A 25838-nucleotide genomic window follows, 5' to 3' on the forward strand; every position below is an offset into this window, starting at 1 on the left:
AAAACAAACATCTTATTTGATGACTCACTAGTCATTTGTGATAAGTGTAGCTGTAACAAGAGAAAACAGGGTGGAAGGGAACAGCCCAGTACACGTGTTGTGAGTATGAGAAGTATCTGTGAGCGTTTTATTCTTTGAAATATGACCATAAAAAGGGAGACATTATCCCATTACAGGTCTTCATGGCATGTTAAGACAGGACAATTATTTCAAATCATTTACTCCTAGAATTACCGGTACATCCAGATGACTAACATGATCAGATACAAGTCTTTTGAATCCTGTTTGAACACAGAGAGAATTCGTGTGATAGTAAGAGAGTAAGCATTAATAAGACTTAGTAAATAATGAACAAATGATGAACAAAACAGTACCAAATGTTTGTTAATGATTTGGAAATGTTATGTTAATATTTAATTTTGTATCAAATATTTACGAATTGCTTGTAAATGAATAAATATACTCTGTTAAAAGGTTTCTAAAAGCTTGAACATATAATTTGTAGATACTGTATATAGCATGAATACAATGTAGTTAATAATAAAACATTTGTTAATGTTTTGTTTATCATTAGTCAATTATTTACTAACTCTTTACATGCAGACATTATTATAAAGTGTTATCACAAATGCTCACTCGATCCTAACCCTTTTGTTTTTGTTCTTGTCATAGGGTGGTTTTCTTTTCTCCTTCATTTTCAAATGTGCTGCCACATCTGTGTGTACTGTACATTTAGCTGAGGCGAGGAATGTAAGATGAATTGGAAGCTGAGGATGACACAACCTTCCCATCAACCAATTCCTCCGTAACGGTGACGAACTTGGTCCTGGTGCTGGATGATGATGATGCGGCCGCGGCAGCACTGTTTGGAAAAGAGTCATATTGATTAGTGTTGCACCGATACCAGTATCGGTGGATCGGTGGATCGGTGCTAAAATGGTGGTATTGGTATCGGCGAGTACCAACAAATAGGGCATCGATACCATTTACAGATGCTTGTATGACACTTAAACAGCCTTGAAATTACTTATTTCATAGAGATATTTAAAAAGTATAAAAAGTTTTGCTGGATTCACTTTGTATTAGTCTTTTTCCTGTTTCACAAAGGTAGGCAGCAGCCTGAAAAAAGCCATGCAATGATTTTACATCCAAGTAGTATGCACTGCAGCCCTTCATATATAGGCCTATACATTTCATATAGGGTGGTATCGGTATGGTATCGGTATCAAACAGGATTTTTAAAAAAGGGGCACAATGTAGGAGTATGCCGCTTGCGTGGTCCCCGTGGCATGTCTGTCTCCAAATCTACACCGTCATGCTTTTTAACTAAGCTCGCGGTGAGAATGGTTTTCATCACAGAATGCCAGCAGTTGATACAAATGTGAATACAGGTATGTATCTGGTGGTATGTAAAGCAAATTTTCCATATGAGAAGTGCTTCCCACGACACTTGTTCGGGTCGCTTTGTCAAAAGTTACACTTGGGTTTCTCTGACAGCCGACTGTCAAAGTGGTCGCGAGAGTCACTGTTCACTTACTATTGACTCAGTGATTAATTCAACTTTTAATTCTACATACTGCCCCTTTTAAATGTGTAAGTTTTTAAAAAACAGTTTTTAATCATCCAGAACATTATTCACCTACCTGAAATTTCCTTCCAGCAGTCTGCTGTACTGTGCGATCTCCATCTCTAGTTTGGTCTTGATGTCCAGGAGGAGCTGGTAGTCAGCGCTCTGGGTCTCCAGGCCTGCGCGCAGCTGAGCCAGCTGGGCCTCAAGGCTGGTCACCTGAGACTGGAAACCGGCCAGCATGGCGGCAAAACGCATCTTTTTCTCAGCCAGCGAGGTCTCCAGGGAAGCTTTCTGTGAACAGGCACAGATAAAGGTGAGATGATTGAATGCGTACCGTACATGTGCTCATATAGCCAATTGTATGTATGTTCTTTTTCTTCCACTCTCTCAATCTTTCTATCTCTCACACTCTTTCTCTAGAACACACATGCAGGCATATAGACACATGCTCACAGTGTAATACCATGACGTGTTTAAAAAAAAAGTAAATCATATGTTTGCCCAATACAGTTATACGCCTGTGTCTATGGACTTACCTGGCCAGTGATGGCCATGAGTTCGATCTGGAGAGTCTGAAGAGTGCTCTTCATGGTGGTCATCTCAGAGCTGCTGACTTGCAGGGTTGCAGTGCTGGTGGTCACCGCCGTCTTCAGGCTTTCCGTCTATTAAAATACAATGGTCCGTCCGCTGCTGATCATTGCGAGCAATACAGGATATTTCATCCAGAGCCATTATTCTAGTGTGATGAAGGAGTTTCTGCATTCTTTATGTAACTGGTATGAAGCAGACACATCCTACGTAACACCAAACGTAAGGCCTACGTAGGCCTACATCAAGGCTCTAAATTAACACCAGCCAACCAGACAAATGCTGGCGAAAATTCAGTTTGGTTGGTAGGAAAGAAAGCTAGCCACTTTGATAGTGAGTGTATGTTTGGCAAGTACAAATAACATTGACTAGCCTAATTGGCTAGAGATGACAAAAGGTGATTTATACAGTAGCCCTGCCAACATCACAACCAGTATTTTCTATATAAGTGGAGCTCATGCAATTTTCCACATGCCAAATAACTCACCTTAGCATGGAACCATGCCTCCAGTTCCTTCCTGTTTTTGGCAGCCACAGCCTCGTAGTGCTCCCGAACTCCAGCCAGGACTGCCATGAGGTCCCCTTGGGGTGCGGCATCCACCTCAACATTCACCTTGTGGCCAATCTGTGCACGCAGGGCAAGCAGGTCCTGGCAAAAAGAAAGGGAAGTCGTCCTTGTCAACATCAACATCAACAGGTCAATCAAAAGTTGAATTCTGTGCCAACAAGACATTTTTCAGCTAAACCTACTGCTAATTATACTGCAGAGTGACACTTCAAAACAGCATCTTACTGTGTTCTCCACCTTACTATGTAAATCATGTAGGCTACTGTATTGTCAACTAGATTTGAAATCTGAATCATTTCTGTGTTTGGTGAAATTTAATTTAAATTGTGTTTCCTGTTATGGTAAAATGATACAGAATAAGATAAAACTTGAAATTCCTTCATTCTCTTCTCCCACTTTCTCTTTCTCTTTCTCTCTCTCTCTCTCTCTCATATATATCTGTGATTGCTCACTCCTGCGTGGTCCTTCTTGAGAACGGCCAGGTCCTCCTGATACCCGGCCATACGTGCTGTCAGATCATTATTGGCACTGACTAGGTCCCCAAGGACTGCTTTGAGGCCCGCAACATCAGCCTCCACCGTCTGACGAATAGAGAGCTCATTCTCATACCTGCAATACAAACACAGCATTCCGCTTACTGTAGTTAAGATCAGTGGTTCTCAAACATTTTTTGAATAAACACCTCATCATAAGCCTCCCTGACCAACACAATTCCCTATTTATTTTTAAATTGAGACAATATATTTATATCCAGTCAAGTGTGTGAAAGCGCTCACTTGAGTTTGAAGTCGTCCAGAGCCAGTTGAGCATTGTCAATGGTCAGGTGAACGCTGCCCTTGATGGTCAGGAGGGCTTGGATCTACACAAACCACCAAATATTTTAACAGAAGTCAAACAGTCAATACCATTTTAGACATAACTCTTAAGACTTAGTATACCTAAGCCCACAAGTAGCCCACCCACCTTTGCCTGCAGTTCAGAAATGACCGTCATATAGGCCCTGTAGTCGTGGGCCTCGACAGTGGTCTTGCTGTCCAGGAACTGTCTGATCTTCAGCTCCAGCCCAGCGTTGGCCTTCTCCAGGGTCGACACCTTCACCAGGTAGGCGGCCAGACGGTCGTTCAGGTTCTGCATGGCGAACTTCCCACTGACAGCAGCTGCTCCACTCAAGGCCAGCAGGCCAAAACCAGCTCCACCGCCAGCAGCCAGGCCAAAACCTGCTCCACCTCCAGCGGCCAGGCCGAAGCCAGCTCCACCTCCAGCGCCACCACCCAAGGTGAGCATGCGGGACGCACCCGAGATGCGGACCCCAGCACCACCTGCTCCTCCGTACACGCTGCCGGCCCTCAGGATGCTGGCGCGAACACTGCCCCCAGACAGGGAAGCGGCAGAGGAGGACCCTTTGCTCACGGATGAGGCGCTGAAGGCAGCCCCAGAACGTCCCAACATGGACATGGACAGAGTGGCCATGGCAAGTACAGTAGGTACAGTGTGCGGCTGAGAGATGCCAGGTGAAGGCTGCGTAAGGAACCCAACCGGGCCACCCTTTTAAGTAGTCGGGCCTGAGCTCTGATGCTCTCCGACCGAAATGAATTTGCATACATTAGACATCCTCATAGGAATGTTTTTAGATTGTTTTCCTAGCAACTATTTCAAGAAAAGGGCATTTTTAATAAGCATTAAGGATACTTGTTTAACGACTGTTTAAGTTAAATGTCATTTCTTAAAGCGGATCAATTTTATCATGTTCCTCAAGGCAGGGATTTAGGTGAGAAGCGTTTACAGGTACTTTACGTAGTGTGACTGTAATAGAGAAAAACAAGTTCACTAATGATGAAGATGAGGAGACTATTAGAAGCAAGTAAGACTATCTGGGGGTGCTAGGGGGACAGTGACAAATTAGAGGCAAATTTAGCAAAATAAAATAAATGAAATTGTATATCAAATAACAGGAAGGCCCCGAGGACGCATCAAGTTTTGGACGTTTGTAAGGTTAATAAGCATGTTATGAGCACGCTATAACGATATAACTACCTGCTTACTAGTGACTATAAGCGCTTATTACAAGAACCTTAATATAAAGCGCTACCTTATTTTCCATTCAACGCTGTGAAGCCAATTTTGAGTCCTTAGCAACGCTTTCTATGGCCTGAACCCTTTGAAAATGGCTGAATTGTGTATTATTGTGATTGTGAATTCCTGTGGTGCTTGTAATTAATACGCTGTAAGCAGGGTGCGATTTGTTGAAGAACCAGAAGGGGGGATATGTTTCAGATTTTAAGCATTATCAATGGAGTTACATACAGCCACTATTAAAATCCTGCAGGAAAAGTGAAGATATCAATACCAGAAGGGGGGACAATCCCTCCCATCCCCCCCTACAAATCACACCCTGGCTGTAAGTCTGGCATAGCCACAATGACTATATAGAATGCCTTAGATTGCATTATTAAATGTATGTAATGTACTTCTGTAATGTACTTGTGAGTATACATTAAGTGTACTTAAATTATAGGCCTATTTTAGTGAGCATACTTACAGTATACTTAATATGAACTACATAGTATGATTATATGTAGCCTACTTAAAATATTCCAATTTAATCCAAAGAAGTATGAATTAGTATACTTACTAGGACACTGCAAGTACATGGTCTGAAGTAGTTTTATTATACAGAAGTATACAGTAGTTACAGTATAAAAATGAACTTGATGTATGTAGACAGTGGTAGGCAGTGCAATGTAGACCTAATTTTACTTTCAACAGGGGCCTTCTATGTAAGGCAGTCGTTAACAGCTAGTTTGAATGGTCATTGACATCGATTAAAAAAATCCCCAAGACAAGGCTCCGGTTCTCACTTTCTTCAGTGGGAACACATGGCTACTGTGGGCATGACTGTGCGAAGGCTGTGACCCACGCGGCGTGGATGTATACAGACTGTGAAAGGCGGCAGAGTGGACCATAGGTATGTACACATATCTACTCACTGAAGATCTGGGAAGAACCTTTATCAGTATGGACCAACAGTGGTGTGATCCTGTAGTTTGTTATATAGTCAGATAATCACCGTCTAGCCAGCAGAAATGCTCCTCCCAGCAAATTACCTGTCTGCAGTGAAAAAACCTGCAGGAGACAGCTTGGCAGAGGATTGCTGGGTCAGGAATGTCTTCAGGGAACTACTGACTTTTGGAATGGTTTAGTACAATATAAATCCTTCCATTTCAATGCTACTGTCAAGATATAAACGCATACCTGCATTGGCATTTACATATGTGACCGAAACACAATCATGCTACTTCACTTCACACTGTATATGCATCCAAGTAGAACAGGCAACATACTGTAAGTAACATAGCAGTGGTGACTGGTGCGTAAATGATTATGGACAGCAGGAATTTACTAATTCAGGCCTACCAGGGTGGTCTAGGACATGCTGCATCAGTAGACCTTTTTGACCAAAAAAAAAACCTCAAAATGGGAAAATGTCAGAAAACGTATGCCATCCCATGGTGATCCCATGGTATAGTAATCTTCAGAAGCTGGGAGAAACTGGGCCATACACCAGCGGTGTCGGAGTGGCTCAGCTGTCTTTTCAACAGTAAGATGAGGGGGCACATGGAGGTGAGGAGGCATCTTGGCATCGAGTACCCATGGAGTGGTAATGGTGCTACAATAAGCTTCCAACGATTGATTTATTTCACAATATCCTGCCTGTGTATTGTTGTGTATTTTATGACCCATATCGCTAAATAAAGTATCATTTGGGCTAATTATAAAATAACACAAAACATTAATAAAATGATAATGGGCTAATTGCCAGTGCACAATGGATAAACTACTATCTGACTTACGTATGTATTTATTATTCATTAATTATTTAGGGAGAATTGCCTATAGTACGACAGAAAATCTCCTCTGAATTTGAATTCAGTCATTTTACACATTAAGACATTATATTAATTACAGATTAATAATTGTAAAAATATTTAAGAAAAATCTTCCTCAGTATCTACGGTGTATGTGTGTACCTGTGTGAAGCATACGTCATCAGCATGTCAGTTTATTATTGTCTGTAGATACTATCGTCTAGCCTGCTGGTGGTGATATTGTATGCCTGGAGGTTTTCTTGCATGAATGTCAAGTGGAATTCTTTTCTTTTATCTACATGAAACCATAGACCTGAGACATTGGGCCTCCCAAAAAGCCTCTAAGCTTAAAGAATAAGATGTGTGAAGCAGAGTGAAATTAGTAGTCGATTCCTTCCTCACAAAATTCAGGATAGGCTATATATTTTTTTATTACATGCGTTAAAATTGTCCCTGTTTTGAGAAATGATTTGTCCATACGTGTAGTCATGTGTTAAGCTCATGTAAGGTTTTCTAGATGCCCTTTTACATTAAATTGTATTGCAATACATTGAGCGGACACTTTTAGCGGCTGTTTCACACCAAAATCCTCTGCCGGGATGGCATGCAAGCAATGAGATTAAAAATAGCGCATCGGTTTTACATACCGTCGAGAGGGTCTACACTGTAACAAATAACTGTTAATTTAGGGCAATTCTGCAACAGCATTCTACTGTTTTTCGAAAAAACAGACAACTACTGTGAAAATACTACTTTTGAGTCACATATTGAGCATAAATAGTAAGTACTGCACAATAGCAGCATTCACCGTTGTGGAAACTAGAGATGCACCGGATCCTGATTTTTAGGATCCTGCCGGATACCGGATCCACTGCTTAAGATCCTGCCGGATCCAGAACCGGATACCGGATCCTACGAAAGGGTTGAAACACATAGCCTACTCACACATGTGGGCCCTTTTTTATCACGTTGGCTCAAACTATTTTGACTGAAAGCCTCGGCTACCGGATCCTGGATCCTGGAACCGGATCCTGTGAAAAACCCTATTATCCTGCCGGATCCGGAACCGGATCTTGGATCCTGTACATCTCTAGTGGAAACAACCAAGTTATTTTAGGCAGCACCATTGAAACCCATTCATCCTCCACTTGTCCGTGATCACCATCAAGCTTCAATACCACCTGAAGAACTTAAGTAATTCTCACTGGTTAAAGATTCTCTGATACTATCAATCATGATGAAACTATTTCTAAAGAAACTACAATACTTAAAAAGTGCTTGATGCAGCAAAGTATGAGTAGCACATGCATTTTGATAGTGATGAAAGTGTGAATGGCTGAAACATTTTAAGAACTTGTAACACTTGCAACAAGCAGTCCCATCTAAACCAATCTGCTAATCAGTGCCTGGCCTCACCTGAGTACTAAGGGCTGTTATGCCATTATTCAATTACGACCCTTCACCTGCAAATCCCTGATGACTCTGGTCACATGGTACCCTTGCACCTGTATATAAATCTGGACTATCAACACTTCAGTTGCTTGCCTGCCTGCTGGCTGGCCTGCATGGCACAGCATAGCACTTGCTTGCCTACAAGCTTGCTTACAGGCTTGCATACTTTCCTCTTTGTGAAAGCTTGCTTTGTGGCACTTGCTGTGTGTGGCATAATTTGTCACATCGCTGCATATAATGTGCCTGCTGCAAGTTAGGCATTGCTTTGAGAGCTAGCTTGTAGTGCTGTTTTTTTGCTGTGCTACTTGGTGCAAATTACGTTTTTACAGACTGACCAATGCTATTTTCATCATTGGCTCATCAAGAGCTGATACATTAAAAAGCCCCCCTCACACACTCCCATTGTCATTGTAACATAGCACTGCGTAGGCCTGCAATGAAATTGTATTCAAGCCCTTCATATTCAAAGGACCACCGCAAACCAGCATCTCAATATAGCATAGTGGCGACATGGTATCATGCTCAAGTCACTTCAGTCATGGTGACCGATGGGACGGTGGGGCGGTAACATGGCCAGGGTATGGGTGGGAGGGAAGTTGCAAGGCTATATTCATGAATGGAACTATGACCCAGTAATTGCCTGCTATCTCACAGTACATCTTCAACTTTTTAACTGTAGTGTACCGTTATCTTACCTATACTACTGTATAAATATTGTAGAGCACTTTCAGTTTAACAATACTAATACTGTGAACGTTCTGTAGAGTACTGTTATTTAACAGTTTCATTGCTGCTGAAAAAATGTTATATACTGTGATACATTAAACAGCAATGAGCTGTATTTGATTTTTGGTGTGAAATAACAGTAGAATTACAGGTAAATATAATTGCCAGTAACTGCCGTTATTTTGCAGGGAAATTTTCTTAGAGTGTACGTCTCATAGTCCTCGCTTTTGCTCAATGACTTAATTTGACTACAATGCACAGCCAGAGAAGCCCAAGACATGGGAGCCCCAGTCCACATGAGCAAACCCTGCTGTAAGCAGAGCTTTTTGAGTGCATGCTTATACACTAAACAAACATACAGTACATATGCTCAAAGTCGTCGAAAGCCGTGGATATGTGTTCTCTGGAATGATAAATCACACCTTTCCATCTGGTAATCTGATGGACGAGACTGGGGTTGGAGGTGGCCAAGGAAATTTTACATTTCAGACTGCATTGTGCTGAGTGTGACATTTGGTATAGGAGGAATTACCTATATTGTGGGGTTGCTTTTTCAGGAGTTGGGCTTGGCCCCTTAGTTCCAGCGAAGGGAACTTTGAATGATTCAGGATACCACAACTTCTTCTTGGCCAATCAGCAGTTAGCTAAGTGTAATTGTGTTTGTCCTGGGCTCAGAGGAGTAAAGGTATGTTTGGTTGCCCTTTTCACCACATCCCTACACTTAGTATCTTACATACTGACTAACACACACAATGCACACACTAATGCACACACAATGTTAGGAGAGTTAACAGGGAGAGAGTTAACTACCTAATAAGTGGAATAATGTGTAATGTAACGATGCTCCCAACTGTGTGGGAACAGTTTGGAGCGGGCCCCCTCCTCTTCCAACATGAATATGTGCAATGGGGGACCCTGTCAAAGTGTGAGAGCAGTGCTTTAATCATCTGTGGCACATAGGCTATTGTAAACACTATGGTGTCTTAGTGTGTGTAGTGCTCACGAAAATACTGATTTGTAATTGCAGTGGTGTTGCAGTGAAAGAACAATCATAGTTTTCACCTGCGTGACTTGTCAAGGCGTGGGGACAGAATGTATGTGGCCCTCCCGGCCCCCAGCTGTTCCCTTTTCTGCAGTCTTGGGGGTCAGTGCCCCCACTCTTTAACTTTCCTTTTGCCCCTTCATTCTCCTAACAGGCCCCGGTGCCACCTATGCATGCACCACCCCAAGCTTGGCCCCATTGACAAGGACCCCATCGGAGGCCTCATGTGGACATGTGGGGGGGTGCCAATCAGGAATGCATCTTACTCTCCTCATGCCATCCTTCACAGTGCGTGTGCGTGTGTGTGCATGTGTGTGCAACCTGGTGTGTCTTGTATTAAACAGTGCCCCCTTGGGGCTGGCATAGTTGGTAACCTACTGTCCTTGATCCTTAATTAAACGGGGGCTACATTATGCACTACTAGTGCACAAAGCAAGGGCCATAAAGACTTTTCCCATAATGGGAATCCAATAGAACACCCTTGGGATGAATAAGAGCGGAGACAGAGGCCTTCTTGACTAACATCAGTGTGTGACCTCACCCATGTGCTTTTGGAAGAATGGTCAAAAATAATAAACACACCCCTCAAAGTTGTGGACTGCCTTCCCAGATGAGTTAAAGCTGCAATAGCAGCAAAAGGTGGACAAATCCTATGGATTATGAATGGGATGGCTGTTCATATGAGTGAAGGCAGGTGAGCAAATATTTTTTGGTAATGTAGTGTTATCTCACATTTACATGCATAGTTTCACTTATCAGCCTATGTAAATCTGAATTTACTGCATAATAGATATCTTTAGCTCTAGAATGGTGTCATCGTATGGGGGTGAGGTCATACAGTAGAATACTTGGAAATTGCTTTGTGGCCGTCATTACATTACGTCATTATCCCTCAATATTCACCAACATCTGAGATATGCCCCAGTCAGAAGGACAGTAAAACATATACAGCTAGCACATGCAATTTAAAGGGAGAGTAGAAAAGTTTTAAAAAAATAAAAAGTTAAAAATAGTTGTTCTTTCCATCCAACCTCTGTACGAGGGATTGGCAGAGGTGTGTTTTTCTTTACACCCCCTTGTATTTTGAATGCTGGTCTCCCTGCGGGCTTTGCTCATGTATGCATACCAACCCTTGTGAAAAAAAAACTGCCTAATATCACAGAATGCCGTGGAATGGACAGAGATCTTTGGGACACAAAATCTGTGTCAGTTTCGTGGATTTTGCCCAAATTCTATGCCCCTGTGGCTGTGAATGAAATATTGTGCTGAATGTTGAACACAAACATAGCCTATAACAAATCTACTACAAAATGTATCAATTTTTTATACAAAATACTGCCTGTATCTACAGTAATACTGTAGTATCACTGTAGTTAAAAAGGGGTGGGTGTTTCTTTTTCAATCTGTTCCATCATACTGCCACTGGTTGGTGCTCAACACTCGTACTTGCTCGTACAGTATTTGCTCAGGATGCCCAAACCGGTTATATCCACCTGCCATGTCATACTGGTGTCAGGCAGAAAACCATGGCATGTGAGTTTATGTCTGGATGTAGCTTCGAATGCATAGACTATAAGGTGTCGACACGAGAAGAAAGGGCTCTTTGAGCTGCATGTGGCTCATAATTCAATTATAGTTAACACAGTTCCCTTTGTGGTTATGTCAATGCCTACAGGAGTACAACACTTGTCACTTTAAGAAAACTGGTAGAATGCAAATGTTACACACCTACCGGCTATTTTCATGGGTTTATTCAAGTACAGTAGATGTTGTGGAAACTGCCAATAGAATGAACTGAGCTGTTATAAGTAGGGATTTTACAGTGCTATAAATGAAAGAGGAGACATGAGTCATTTCTTTTTTCACAATCTAATTAGAAAAAAAGGATCTTAGAGAATTTTTATCAAAAACTAATAGTTGTAACATCAAATCATTACTTGAAAGCCCAAAGGAGATTGGGCTAGCTATTTCAATGACTTTGTCAGTCTATTTGTCTAGTCTGTCTGTATGTCTGTCCATGGGTGCCACGAGGGGGGGTAAGGTGTTACAGATTCTAAGGGCCCGACAGCTCTGACAGGGCCCTGGAAGGATGCTGATGACATAATTTGTCATTTTGGGGGCCCAAAATTTGAATCTTTCATGGGGCCCACAATTTTTATCAGCGCCCCTGTGTCTGTCTGTCGGTCTGGTTATATGTGTGTCCATCTGCAGTGTTTTGGGTTGCCTGTGAGTTGGCAAGGGGTCCAAGGTCCCATCTGATTGGTCTTTTAAATCATTTGGTCGTTCACAATAAAAACACACGGATGTCAGGTTTACTGGTGTGGAGTTTTGTTAACTTTATTATGTCATTCAGGAGCTAAACAGTGGTTTCCTTTTCAGCCTCATTGCAGGAAGTGTTGCTTCATCAGAATCTCCGAAGTGATGATGAAGATGAGGATGACACCACCCTGCCGTCCACCACCTCCTCCACAACAGTGGTATACTTGGTAGACGAGGAGGAGGATGAGGATGACACTGCTGATACACTGTTGGATGAAAGATATTGAGTTGGTTATAGTTCAGAGATTCATGAAGGACTATTGTGTTGTAGTATGTAAGTGTGAAGGTGTGATTGAAAGGCAATACAGAGGTGCAAGTGTGGCTTGAAATGACTGCAGGCAGCTGCCATGATAACCTAGATTAAACTACAAGAATTACACCCGAGAGTGCGACTTGTTTACTAAATTTGAAATGATTCCAGGCTCACATACCCAGGTCATTAGAAACCCTTGGTTCTGAAACCATTTTTGGCATGGATAATCAGACACTAGACAGACAGTTATACTTAATTCATTCCATGGAAAGGACGGAGAGTACACTTTTGGACCCAGACCTACCTGACTCCGCCGTCCAGCAGTCGCTTGTACTCTGCGATCTCCATCTCCAGCCTGGTCTTGATGTCCAGGAGCATCTTGTACTCGTAACTCTGGTTCTCCAGGTCCGCGCGCAGCTGGGAGAGCTGGGCCTCTAGGCTGCTGACCTGCGCTTGGTACCCGACCATGATGCCAGCGTACCGGCTCTGTGTCTCTGCCAGCGTGGCCTCCATGGTTCCTTTCTGGTTTTGGAAATAAAGAAAGAGAGCAAGAATGAGGATGAAGTTAGTGGATGCCCAGGAATAGACAGCAGAAAGATTATCTCCGTTGACAAAAAAAATTGTGCCTGGGTCTGGGTTGATCATGTTATTATTATCTTTTGTAGGGACTTTTAAAAATGAGTGCTATCAAGTTATCAGAGCTCGGGAAATTATATAATTGTAGTGGTGTAGTACTACCAGTTTTCTGAGAAAACATTGTATACCATCTCTATAGCTTCAATGCTGACTACTTGGTGCGTGCTGGTATATGATGCTCACTTCTGAAAGCAAACTTGTTCTGTAATACAGTGTGGCTATGCAGTGTGTCTTGCTGCAGCTAGGCTGGATGTAAATCTATGTTAGAAGCATAAAGCTTAAATGATGATTAGTGATTGTTTGCCGTAGATCACAGCATACTGCATTGTAGGGATGCAAACGATTAATCGATTAATTGACTTTAATCGATCAATGCATTAATCGATTAAAAAATATTCATCGCAATTAATCGACAATTCAACTGACAAGAGACCCAGGTGAAATGGGAATTTTGAAGAGTGTGTGTGAAGAGTGGTGTGAATAGTGGGAATATTTAAATCACCTTGGGATTAAGTAATTGAAATAGAATTAATTTAAATGTGGTATTTTATCTCAATTTTTAATTAATTTTTTTAGATTTAGTAGGTTTTTTTTCGAGAAACATTGAGATTTCGGGGGAAAACGCCACTTATCAATTAATCGTAAGTCGATCGATAAGGCTATCAACTAATGATTAATGAATTAATCGATAATTTGCATCCCTACTGCATTGTCATTGTTGAAATATATATGTAATTGTAAGAAAATTACCATGCTGAGTAGTCCCTGCAGCTCGATCTCTAGGGACTGGAGTGTGGATTTGGTGGTGGTGATCTCTGTTCTCGACGTCTGCAGGACTTCTGTGTGTGTCACCACCTCTTTTTTCAGGGTCTCTGTCTGTAAGATTGCAAAAAAACCAAAAACAAATAGAAAAAAATTAACTCATAAGTCACAATTCAGTTCAGTACAGGGGTCCATGGCGTTTTAGTCACTACAGCTAATGCCACTATTGTGCAGATTAAATGTTAAATGTTTTTTTTTGTTCTTAGTGGATTATCTAAGAAGCATATTCATTCCTGTGCATCAATTAACAATTACAAATTAATTCATGGGTACCCCCCCCAAAAGTCATTGACCCACAGACATTGCTTCCTGTCTAAATGCCACTGCCTCATCTGACAAACATAATTATACTAATTCATTTGCAGAGAAAAAATATCAGTCAGGAGGAGCAGGTAGTCATCTCACCTTTGCCTGGAACCACACTTCCAGATCTTTCCTGTTCTTGGCGGCGACTCCTTCGTAGTGTTCCCGGATCTCGGCCATGACCCTGGTCAGGTCCTCCTGAGGCGCGGCGTCCACCTCCACGTGGACTTGGCCAGTCATCTGGGCACGTGCGCCTACCAGATCCTGAAACATGACATGACATGACATTACATTATATTGCATATTGAAAAGTCAGTGCTCTGGGAGGCACTTAAGATCCTAGAGGACACCACACGTGTTCTCCGTCATGAATTCACTCTGCTTCCCTCAGGCCGACGCTTCAGGACATTAAACTGCAGACTAGTCAAATATTAGAACTCCTTTGTCCCAACTGCCATAAGATTGCTTAATGACAGATAGACACATCATACTCACGCAGTGCAGTGCACAGTTCAGTGTTTCTCTATGTTCTCTATGTTTTTATGTTATGTTGTATGAATGCATGTTGTATATGTCAGTACTGTATTCAATGCAGTGGGTGAAACCCAAGACAAATTTCCCCCTGGGGACAATAAAGTAGGCTACACTCTGACTCTGATTACGTTTAGCTGACGCTTTTCACTAAAGTGACTTACAGTTATTTATGTACAGGATATTGGTCACAGTCCCTGAAGCAATGTGGAGTAAGGAGCCTTGCTATAAAGGGCACTTCAGCTGTGGATGGAGGTAATGTAAGGGTGGGATTTGAACCTGCAACCCTCTGATCTTAAGACCACATCCCTAACCATGAAGCCATGGCTGCCCAATGGAAAAGTAGTCAGTCATATGACGCACTTCAGTACAGGATACCCGCAAATTGTTTGAGTTTGAATACAAGGTTGTTCTTGTAATTGGAAATTATACTGACATTTCTACTAATATACTGTACAGTCTTTATAGACACCACAACTCTACTCAGACAGCTAATAATGGAAAAAGGTCTCAAGGCCTATGTTGCTAAAAAAAACTGCTTTGAATGATTTCACTTCACTTCACATTACTACCCTATTGGAATTCATGCAAAGTGTATGGTGTTATAGGCCTACTGTTGTAGAATTGGGTGGAGTAGGCTGCAGAAAGTGAAAGGCCATACCAGATAATTGTTCTGCAGTATTTGGCACAGCACCTCAGCTAAGTACAGGAGGTGAGGTAATGTAATGCTCTGTAAGCAATGTTAGCAGACAACTACATATTCTCATTTTCAGATGCACTGCAAAAAGTTATAATATGATCTCATAATAATAATAATAATAATAATAATAATAATAATAATAATAATAATAATAATAATGTTTCCTTAACAGTGTCCCACAATGCCTGCTAAAAATGCTGCCATTGCTAAAAGCTAGCTGCTACATCTTGATCTTCTTAGCACATGTGCAGGTAGTGTAGGTAATGCACAGTATACTGTGTAGATCAATAGTAAAGTCTACTTCACCTCCTGGTGGGTCTTGTTGATGTAAGCCAGTTCGTCCTGCAGACCGGTGATCTGCATGGCCATGTCGTTCTTGGCCATGGTCAGGTCATCCAGCACTCTCCTCAGACCCACGATGTCTGCCTCCACTGACTGGCGCATGTTCAGCTCAGCTTCATACCTTTAATCAAGCAATCAAAACAAACAGCCATTACAAACTGTATTAACACTATGACTGGCTTAGCTACAGTATGTGATTGTGTTTTATTTATTTTAACATGTCCAGACAAAAATAGACCTATTCATGCTGTTTAAATGATCTTTGTCTTCAATGTTTTAGTCTCATATAAGATTCTGTATGACCTTTAACATCTTCATCACCAGAAGTCCCATTGGACTTAACATAACTCAATGCTTTTATATTTTATGTTAGGGTGTGAACTTGCTTGACTCTGAAGTCATCCACTGCCAGAGTTGCGTTGTCAATGTTGAGATGCACACTTCCTTTAGTCAGAAGAGCTCCCTGGATCTGAGGGCATCAATAGAACAGCAAAGTCAATAAACAAACTCTGACACATCAACACACGTGCTCATTACTGTCATTTTCAGCATATAGGCTATGTAGGCACTGTACATTTAAAGTGACATACTTGTCATACAATCTCATACTACTGTTGGATCACCATTATGACACCATGTATATAATGTACGTATGTATATCATTATGTATATCATTGTATATCATGTATGTATATCATTATAACTGTAAAGGCAATGCAGAAATAATGAATGCATACTGTATGAGAAACTTTGCATATTCTCCATCAGCCATGCATAAACATGTAATACATACATAATGCATGCATTTAAGAAACATTATATATTCTGAGTCATGCATTGCTTGTTGACATTGATTCCCTTCTGGTATTTACCTTAGCTCTGAGATCCCCGATGACTGCAAAGTGGCCTTTGAAGTCGTGAGCTGCAGGAGTGGTCTTCTTCTCCAGGAACTGCCTGATCTTCATCTCAAACTCTGCGTTGGCCCTCTCCAGGGTCTGCACCTTCACCAGGTAGGAGGCCAAACGGTCATTGAGGTTCTGCATGCAGAACTTCTCATTGCCAATGACGCCCCCCTGTGAGGCAAACGACATGCCGTATCCTCCGCCGCCGCCGGAGGAGAAGCCGTAGCCGCCACCGCCGCCGCCACCCATGGACAGCATGCGCGAGGAGCCAGAGATGCGGACCCCAGCGCCGCCTGCACCCCCGTATACGCTTCCGGCCCTCATGACGCTCATGCGGGCGCTGCCCCCGGACATGGAGAGGCCCGAGGAGCCCATGGATGCTCCACCACCCATGGACATCCCCCCGCCCATGGAGCTCCCTGAGGACATGGACACGCGGCTGTAGGACATGGTGGCCATTGCGAAAGGCTGATGCAGATGCTGGCTGGTCTCTGGCAGGCGAGAACTGAGTGCCGCCCAGCCATCGCACCCTTGTTTTTATAAGGTGCCAGTGCGGAAGAAAGACACACCAACTCTTTCAAAAAATCTGGGTAGATGTCAAATAGGTGTGAGGGAGGAAATTAAATGATAGTTTACTGACTGCATCAGAGTGAACTAGCCCGACGGGTCAAGGCATGTTTGAGAGTGGTTGAAGCCAAGCTTTGTTACTGTAATACTTTGACATTTCACTGTAATTACAAACAAAAAAAGTGAAGGTCAACCACGCCCTTGGGCATTGTGTGTAAGTCTGCATGCTGGAGGTAAAATAAGGTCAAAAGCCTGCAACCGTGCAAAAAGTCTTGCTCATAAACCAAATATTTTCCTATCTGATGTTCACAGTGAAAGCATGTACCGGTATGCACCACACACACACACACAGACTCACAACCTAGCTCACTCAGACACCTCACATAAGTCTATTATTTTGTAATGAAATATGCTGTACGTCTGCAGGTGATGGTTTCTGATGTGTGTTTTGGTTCTGCATACATATGGTTATCTGCCTTCTTGCAAATATGCCCTCCAAAAACATCTGCATACCTTTGCTCCAACATACTATATTACATGTACTACTTTAAACATACAGTCCATTCCAAAAGTTTTGGAACAGAAAGGCAACTTTCCCTGTTTTTGTTGTTGACTGAAGACTGTCTTCAATTTCCTGCTAAAATTATATGTGATGTATGAAACAACTCAGGGGTCCGTGTATCATCCGATCATTCAATTATTCCATTAAATTTGGCAAACTGAAAAACAAAAAAAATATGCAATATTTCGTTTTCCTGTTTTTTAGTATGAGCAAAACATTGGGGATTGATGTTTGTTTTCATTTTTCAACCTAAAACAGAACAAATAATAAACAGGGAAACCAAAACGAAATTCCAACAGTAATTTCCGTTTTTTTTGCTTTCTTTATTCTTCACGGTACATTAGCCTTCCCATGGTCTCGTGGAGGCGCTAGAGCCTCGTGATGTCACAAGGCGTCATTTCAATTGGGATGTTGAATGAAGAAATGTCCACCAACATTGTTCTGCCTAGGCTGGCAGGGTGGAAACTGTTTTCTCCACGGAAGCGTCTGCGAAGGGCCATTCCACAAGCGCAAGTCGAGGAAGAGAGTTTAGATAATGGCGTGTATTACAGGCTGCACTCTGTCTCTCACGGCACGTCAGTCCGTGTGTGACCTCGGGCACAAACGCGAGATGCAAGTTGACCATGGTGCCATTTGGGGCAAATTGCGCGCAGTCTGGGTTGACAGACAGCACATGTAACATGTAACTCACCCGACTCGCTTGGGTAGGTTAGTGGTCAGAGCGAGGGACAGTAGCCTATCATCTTAATGGAAGACACTTCAGGTCCACGCTTAAATGGACATGCGTAACGCATCCAAAACCAGGGAGGTGTTCCATGGTGTTATGACAGATAGAGGTAGCCTAGAGGTTGGTCGGATGGAGACGTCTAGCACCTTTCAAAAATGTTAACCTACAGTAGCTTAAGTAGTAGCCTTATGCTGATGTGGCATGCAGAAATAGCAACCAGATACGCCTAAACTGTGGAGGAGACCTCACTGGCAGTTCCCAGGAATAGGCTATCAGTAGACAGTACCACGCAGTTGAAGAAACGTTTCTTCCGATTCACGCACCAATGGTCAAAACCGGTCAAAACATTCCACCTGTAATAATAATAAAATGATCTAGTGGAAGAAGCCTTAGCCCATTGGATAGTCACAATTATTAATGAGGTTATGGGCTAGACATACTGGACCAGACACAGTACAGTGCGTAAAAGGAGTTAGGCTATCTTTACCACCCACAGGCACCAACATAATTGGGATACCAGTAGGACAGAAAGATGTTCTGTGGAGTAGGAGCATCAGCAGGCTGATTATACTTTATAGGCCTCGGGGAAATGCGTAAAGCAGCGCGTTAGGCGAGCAATAGAAAAGCACCACGGGAAATGGGACCAATAATCGTAAATTAGAGTTGTTATTTCGTTTTGGTTTTCTCGTTTATTACTTGTTCTGTTTTGAGTTGGGAAAAGGAAAATCAACATAACTCCCCATTTTTTGGCCATATGGAAAAACGGGAAAACAAAACATGGAGTCGTTATTTCGTTTTCCATTTGCCAGATTGAATGGAATAATTGAATGATCGGATGATACACGGACCCTCAGGGCATATCATCATTTCTTTGAGCTCACCAAATTTCTCAGGTAAGCAAAAGTATTACAACATCTGACTTTTAAGTGTTTCTTGATGGAGCCCATTCTCGTGAAAATGAACTACAAGCTTCGTGGTGCCGCTACGATATAGCCTCATTTTTCGTAGTTGGGCAACGCGCGCTGTCGTCGAGAGTGGTTGAGAGAGAGGGTGTGAGAGAGAGTGAGAGATAGAGACCACCCGAGCAGAGTGTGTGCATTCCGGGAGGGGAGCGCTGTCGTTGTGTCAGCTTCATGCCATGTCTCCCTTCCTCCAACATTATCCCTAACCTTAACCCTAAACCTAACCTTAACCCTAACCCTAACCTTAACCCTAACCCTAAACTTAACCCTAATCTTGTTTGAAATGTTTGATTAAAGTCGTTTCCAGTTAGCCTTCAGTCGCGCTTGATTGTTGAAGTCCGTCCGCATTATTCTTCCCCCCAGAACCAAACTACCCCAATTGTCAGTTCCCCCTTTCGTCGCCCAACCACGAGAAACGAGGCTATACGTAAAGGCACCACAAGGCTTAAAGTTGATTTTGTCTGTTTTTCTCGTAAAGACTTCACTTATGGCACGAGTTACTGTTGCTTGATGACCAGCTGTTGAATACAAGGATTACTGAGTGTAAAATCTAATGCATGACTTTTTGGCCTAGATTTTGCGCTAGGAAGGAAAATTAATCAAATCTGTTGGACAGTGGCCTAACGGTAGGGCACCAGTTTACTATGATCAGTTCCTGCCTGGGTCATTTCTGGATCCTTCCCCCTTTCTCTCTTCCTGCTCATTTCCTGTTACTATCCTGTATCAAACAAAGCAACAAAAACTTTTAAAAATCTGTTGGACAAACATTGGCCATAGTTAATACAACTATTTATGTCTTTGGTGATTTAAATTTCTTATTGAGTGGTTGTCAGGTTTCAGCCTTTCTTGGCCATGTCTGAACATCTGCACTCTCAATGTTGGTTTCAGTTCTGGAATATGACAGCACTGCTGGGTAATGGTTTTCCAATTTCTGGTTTAATCTTTAATTCTTCTCAATCTTTGGCAGTTACTTTGTGAACAGGTTTCTTGCCACCCTGTTTGCTTTGTAACGCATTTGACAGTTCTGTGATCTTGTGACCAATATTTTGGGAATTTCAAGACAGCCACACCCCTTCGGAAGACTTAAAAAATGATAGTTTTCAGAGTATATAATATTTCTTTAGTGACCCATCAACAAAGTTGCCAAATTATGTACACCTGATTTAAGGTGTTGGGTTCCTTAGATCACATCATATCTCCTTACACAAATGTGCATTACCTGGAGTACTTAAATCCAATAGCTTTTCATGCCTATACATACATACTTTGGAGTTGGAAAATGTGCTTTAAAGAGACTAAACGATTAAATGTTGCCTAATAATTCTGCACACAGTGTATGGTATGGGGGTTACCTGGCCAAATCAATCACTTGACCTTAAGTGTAAGCTTGTAAGCCCATTGGGAAACTCCAACTCCCATTGTCATTGTCATTGTGACACAGCACTCCACAGCACACAAGTGAACACTGCACACAACGAAATTGCATTTATGCCTCACCCGTGCAAGGGGGCAGCCATTAGTGGCGCCGCATGGGGAGCAGTGCAGTGGGACGGTACCATGCTCCGGGTACCTCAGTCATGGAGGAGGATGGGGGAGAGCACTGGTTGATTACTCCCCCCACCAACCTGGCGGGTCGGGAGTCGAACCGGCAACCTCTGGGATGCAAGTCTGACGCCCTAACCGCTCACCCATGACTGCCCTTAACCTATGTAACCTATGTACAAAGTATGCATTTCACATCCTGAAGAAGAAAGTGAAGGGAGAAACACCATCAAAACAAACATGAACTGAAAGCGGGTACAGCAAAAGCCTGCAATAGCATCAACAATACACCATTTGGTGATGTCCATGGGTAACAGGCTTGAGGAAGTTATTACAAACAAGGGTTATGCTACCAAGCATTCCTTTTTATTATCGCCAAGGAGGTTATGTTTTCGGTCGCGTTGGTTTGTCTGTCTGTCTGTCTGTCTGTCTGTCTGTCTGTCTGTCTGTCTGTCAACAGGATAAATCAAAAACTCATACACAGATTTGGATGAAACTTTGTGGACTTGCTGGAAATGACCAAAGGTACAAGTGAGTACATTTTGGCGGTGATCCGGATCACGAACCGGAATCAGGATTCTTTTAAAGATTCTTCACCATTGCTAGCTTAGAAATCTAGACGCCCTTAGTGGCCGCAAATTGAATTGTGGAGGATTTTTTTTCCAAAGATTCTTCATTATTGCTAGCTTAGAAATCTAGACACCCTTAATGACCGCATATCGAATTGCGGGACAGGGTGAACACCACAAAAAGAAGGCAGAAAGACTTCAAATAAAAATAGGGTGTAACATAGTCAAATGTTCTATCAAACAGTTTCCTTGTCGGAGGTCTGCACTGTCTGAGTGCATTTCTAGTTTCCTTTAAGATTATCTGTTCCAATATTTCCGTCGACCTGAAAAAAATGCTGTGGTGTAATGCAAATGGTGATGAATCCAAAACGATTTAACAAATCTAGATCGAAATGCCAGGAAATGGAAGCTGACATTCTGAACTTTTGTTTCATTGTCATCTTTTGGTCTTAAATCCAAATGTCTTCAATGGACAAGACTTTTGGAGGGCACTGTATGTAGGTTTTAGGGGACACAGAGAAATCCAAAGACATTGTAATTTCAGAACAGTTTGTTACCTCCACCAAGGAGGTTATGTTATCGGTCGAAATTCCAGTTTCTAACTCCACAAAAAGAGGGCAGAATGACTCGTAAACAATAGGGTGTAAAACATAGTCAAATGCTCTATCAAGCAGCTTCCTTGGCAGAGGTCTGAACTCTCTGAGTGGAATGGAGCGAAGAGTAGTTGGGTTGCTTCACAACGAGACCTTCTGTGCAGGACTGGATTAATGTACAGGATAGATATGTTATTCGTCAATGGCCTACGTTCCTATTGGAATTTATAGGCCTAAGTAAGTAAGTAGATATGGTTGCAGCCTAAGGGCCCCCACCTGCCAGGGGCCCTGTGATTGGTCAAAAGTAAAAAATTGTAGAATTGTGACAAGACGCAATATTGAAAAACTCATCTGTCGTGTTGAGTACAGTTGTAAATCCTGACAATAGTCCTCTTCACAGTTGAACAGACATGTTATCCTTAATCCTTACTGACACTATGTAATGTTGTCGCAACATATGCTGTAGGGGTTGCGGGGGCAGAGCAACCTGTAGCCTAGGGGTTCAGGGCCATCTTAATCCGGCCCTGTCTGGGTTACCAAACTGGGACTCTGACTGCTACAGCTAACAAGCTACACTTGGTGGTGTGACGGAGCAATCCAGGGCTGAACTAAAGAATTTTTGTCTAAAACCAGCCACACAGATTCCCCTGCAATACTACTATCAGTGTTGGGAGGTAATGCATTACAAAGATAATGAATTACTGTAATGCATTACTTTTTGCTGTAATTCATTAATGTAATGCATTACTTGGCAAAAAACTGTAATATTACTTAGTTACAATGCTTAATAACTTAAGTTACAATGCATTACAATGACCTGGATTTTTGTGCTATTCAGAGTGGTGGATCTGGAAGAAGCTACTCCTGAACCTGGTAGTTTTTAGTCTATATGCTGCCAAAAACACCTCCTGCACGGGAGGTGAAATAAGCATGACTCATGAGCTTAATTGACTATAATAAATTGCCAGATCCATATTTAGGCTTACAGTTTTTTTGGCGAACTAAAGTAATGCAAAAGTAGTGTAATGCCTTACATTTTAAATATAGTAATATTGTAGTGTAAGAGATTATTTTGAAAATACCGTAATATGTAATCAGTAATGCATTACAATTTTTGAGTAACTTTCCCAACACTGACTACTATATATAATGATGGGTTGACTCCATTGTCAAAATTAACTATGGACTAATGGGACACCACGTTTAAACTGAGGGGGAAAAACTAAATGAAGGCATTGGCCCCTGAGGAATGTCAGGCCATGGGGAAAATGCCCTGTATGGCAGATTGCCAGTCAAGCACTGGAGCAATCATAGTGATGGTGTACGTGCACAAACTAGTTCCTTTCATCCTTTCCTCATGCTTTTAATAAAGTTCGCCTGCTGTCAGCCTAGCCACGACAACTTTTGGGAAACTTTTCCCTATTCAACATCCCAATTGCAAATGAGAAAAAGACCTTTCAATTGCGCTTTTACAAGATATTGAATTAAACTTCTGTCATCGATGATGTCATCACAAGGCCATAAGCACAAGGGAGGACAAGAGTTAGGATAATGGAAAGGAACCATGGTGTCCCTCACATGACAGTCACCCCCTGCACCCGTTTCTGGCCACTCAGACGAGTCTGTTCAATTACAGATTCCATGCCATCCCCTGCCGGACAGACAGACTGCGTAAGTGCTTTGTCCCCAGGGCCATTCAGCTCTTCAACACCACACCGAAGAATAAGAAGGATGCACTGGAGGAGATCATCATTGGTGACTGGACTACAAGAACCAACGCAACCCTTCTCAGACTCTCTCTACAGGATTTTACCTGGGGTGAATTCACTTTTGTTGCACGTTGGCAAATGTTTTTTGTGAGTGAACAACAAATTTAAGCGGTTATATACTGTATGCTGTTAACAGGTCACCAATCATTTTGTAGAAATTAAATTTCTTTAATGCTGTCCTATAAAAAGATATACTTTCAAATCTGTGAGAGGTGTACTCACTTCTGTGACATACTGTACAGGTTTGTGTGTTTTAATATATGTTAGGCAGTGGTTTTTAATCTAGTTTTGTGACAATATAACTTACATTGTTTAAACCTTCAATGTGATCTCGGTGGACATAACAATAAACAGTGAGTGTTCTGAAGAATTGTTTTGTTTTGAACGGAGCCAATCAGACATCCCATTTCCAGACGCATACATGTTTTGTTCTACTGTAAACCTCTGCCTCATGTGCCCTTTTTCAGGTCAAAAGAGGGCTCTTGTAAGAGACGGAGTGAGGGTGAATCCAAAACCAGTAAAACAAGTCCCAATCTGTGGCAAGTTTTTTTGTGGCTTAGTAGAAATATTTGACATTTGAAGATAATCCCTGCTTTGGGGTGGGAAAGGCTTGAGGCTCCAGCGTAGCATTCCAAAGCGTCATTCAAGAACCATAAAACAATCAAAAGACAGAAGCAGAAGCCATACTGCATCTCAACTCTATCATCAGCTGATGAAAAGTCAGAATGAGTCTAATGGCCCACAAGCATATGGGACCAGGGCTGCACTGAAATCAGAAAGATTTTTGAATGGCCACCCACATACCCAAATACAGATAACAGCATCGACCCCTGAGGACTGTCGGTCTACTGGGAAATGCCCTGTTCGCCTCTACCTTGCATAGGAAATAAAGCCCTCGTCCTGCTTTATTCTATGATACCAACAAAGACATTTTGATATACAGAATTTGAGTGCCAGTTGCATTTGGGCCTTCCTTTTATTTTCACTTAGCAAGTGCCAGTGTGTACAACTGAATAGAATATCTGCATCAGGGCTTGACTCTGGCATCTGCCCACTGGCCAAATGCTGGTAAAACTTGGCAGCGGCTAGTAATAATTTCACTGTCACTAGCCAATTTGGCTGGCAGCTTATTCATTGGTACTGTATGACATATCAGCATATATTCTGTTGTTTGCCCCTTGTGTATCAATTGTTTGTATTTAAGTTCTGGAAAAAGCTCAATAACTCAATAACTAAGTTTATATTTGCTTGCTATACCTCCTTGAAGAAAGTTATACACTCATCTGGCTTTAGCACCTCATCTTCTGAGTATAGACGTACACTGAGCAAGTGCCAGTGTGTACTGAATAGAATATTTGCATATGATATGTAATGCTTCCTTAACCTTATAATGTAGACGCAGGAGGTGGCCTACACTAGAGGTGTAAGTGGCATTGGCATGGGATTCAACAGACATTGTAATTACAGTGACGGATGGTGAATTTGGCTTCAGCTTGAAAGCGGTGCTTTAGTCTTGATGACATTTTGATTGTTCTCAGAATTGTGCTCTGCCACACCCACCAAAACTATTGACATTTGTGACCAATAATAACAGCCATTGTACATCCCGTGATTAAATGTGCAGTATATGACTGAATTTATATAGGCCTATCGATAGAAGACTATCAGTGTATAAAAAACTTGGAGTATGATGCAAATCTTTGCAATCCAATGACAAAGTCTGAATGTGTGCTTGGGTGGGAGACGTGACACCTTGTTTTTTCGTAACATTGGTTAAAAACCAACAAAACTGTTATTTTTCCTCTTAAAACAAATGTCAATAAAGAAGATGTGGTACATTATGTTTCATATTAGTCTTAGATGAGAAGAAACATTTTTGTTAAGATTTATGTAAAGGTTTATATGTCAAATATCCTGCGGTGTGACT

General features: G+C 42.0%; 2 protein-coding genes across 2 annotated transcripts; both read right to left on the minus strand.

Annotated features, from left to right (window-relative positions):
• Positions 1-679: 679 nt before the first annotated feature.
• Positions 680-7995, minus strand: LOC134468242 (keratin, type I cytoskeletal 50 kDa-like). The gene is made up of 8 exons (XM_063222188.1): positions 7774-7995; positions 3690-4126; positions 3503-3585; positions 3179-3335; positions 2646-2807; positions 2107-2232; positions 1644-1861; positions 680-862 (listed from the first exon to the last, which is right to left on the minus strand). The coding sequence occupies exons 1-8, from the start codon at positions 7826-7828 to the stop codon at positions 733-735; spliced, it is 1368 nt and encodes a 455-aa protein (XP_063078258.1). The 5' UTR covers positions 7829-7995; the 3' UTR covers positions 680-732.
• Positions 7996-12123: 4128 nt separating this feature from the next.
• Positions 12124-17136, minus strand: LOC134468231 (keratin, type I cytoskeletal 13-like). The gene is made up of 7 exons (XM_063222177.1): positions 16591-17136; positions 16105-16187; positions 15683-15839; positions 14248-14409; positions 13771-13896; positions 12689-12906; positions 12124-12337 (listed from the first exon to the last, which is right to left on the minus strand). The coding sequence occupies exons 1-7, from the start codon at positions 17077-17079 to the stop codon at positions 12217-12219; spliced, it is 1356 nt and encodes a 451-aa protein (XP_063078247.1). The 5' UTR covers positions 17080-17136; the 3' UTR covers positions 12124-12216.
• Positions 17137-25838: the final 8702 nt, after the last annotated feature.

This window comes from Engraulis encrasicolus, chromosome 2 (assembly GCF_034702125.1).
Source record: "Engraulis encrasicolus isolate BLACKSEA-1 chromosome 2, IST_EnEncr_1.0, whole genome shotgun sequence".
In the NCBI taxonomy this organism is placed as follows: Eukaryota; Metazoa; Chordata; class Actinopteri; order Clupeiformes; family Engraulidae; genus Engraulis; species Engraulis encrasicolus.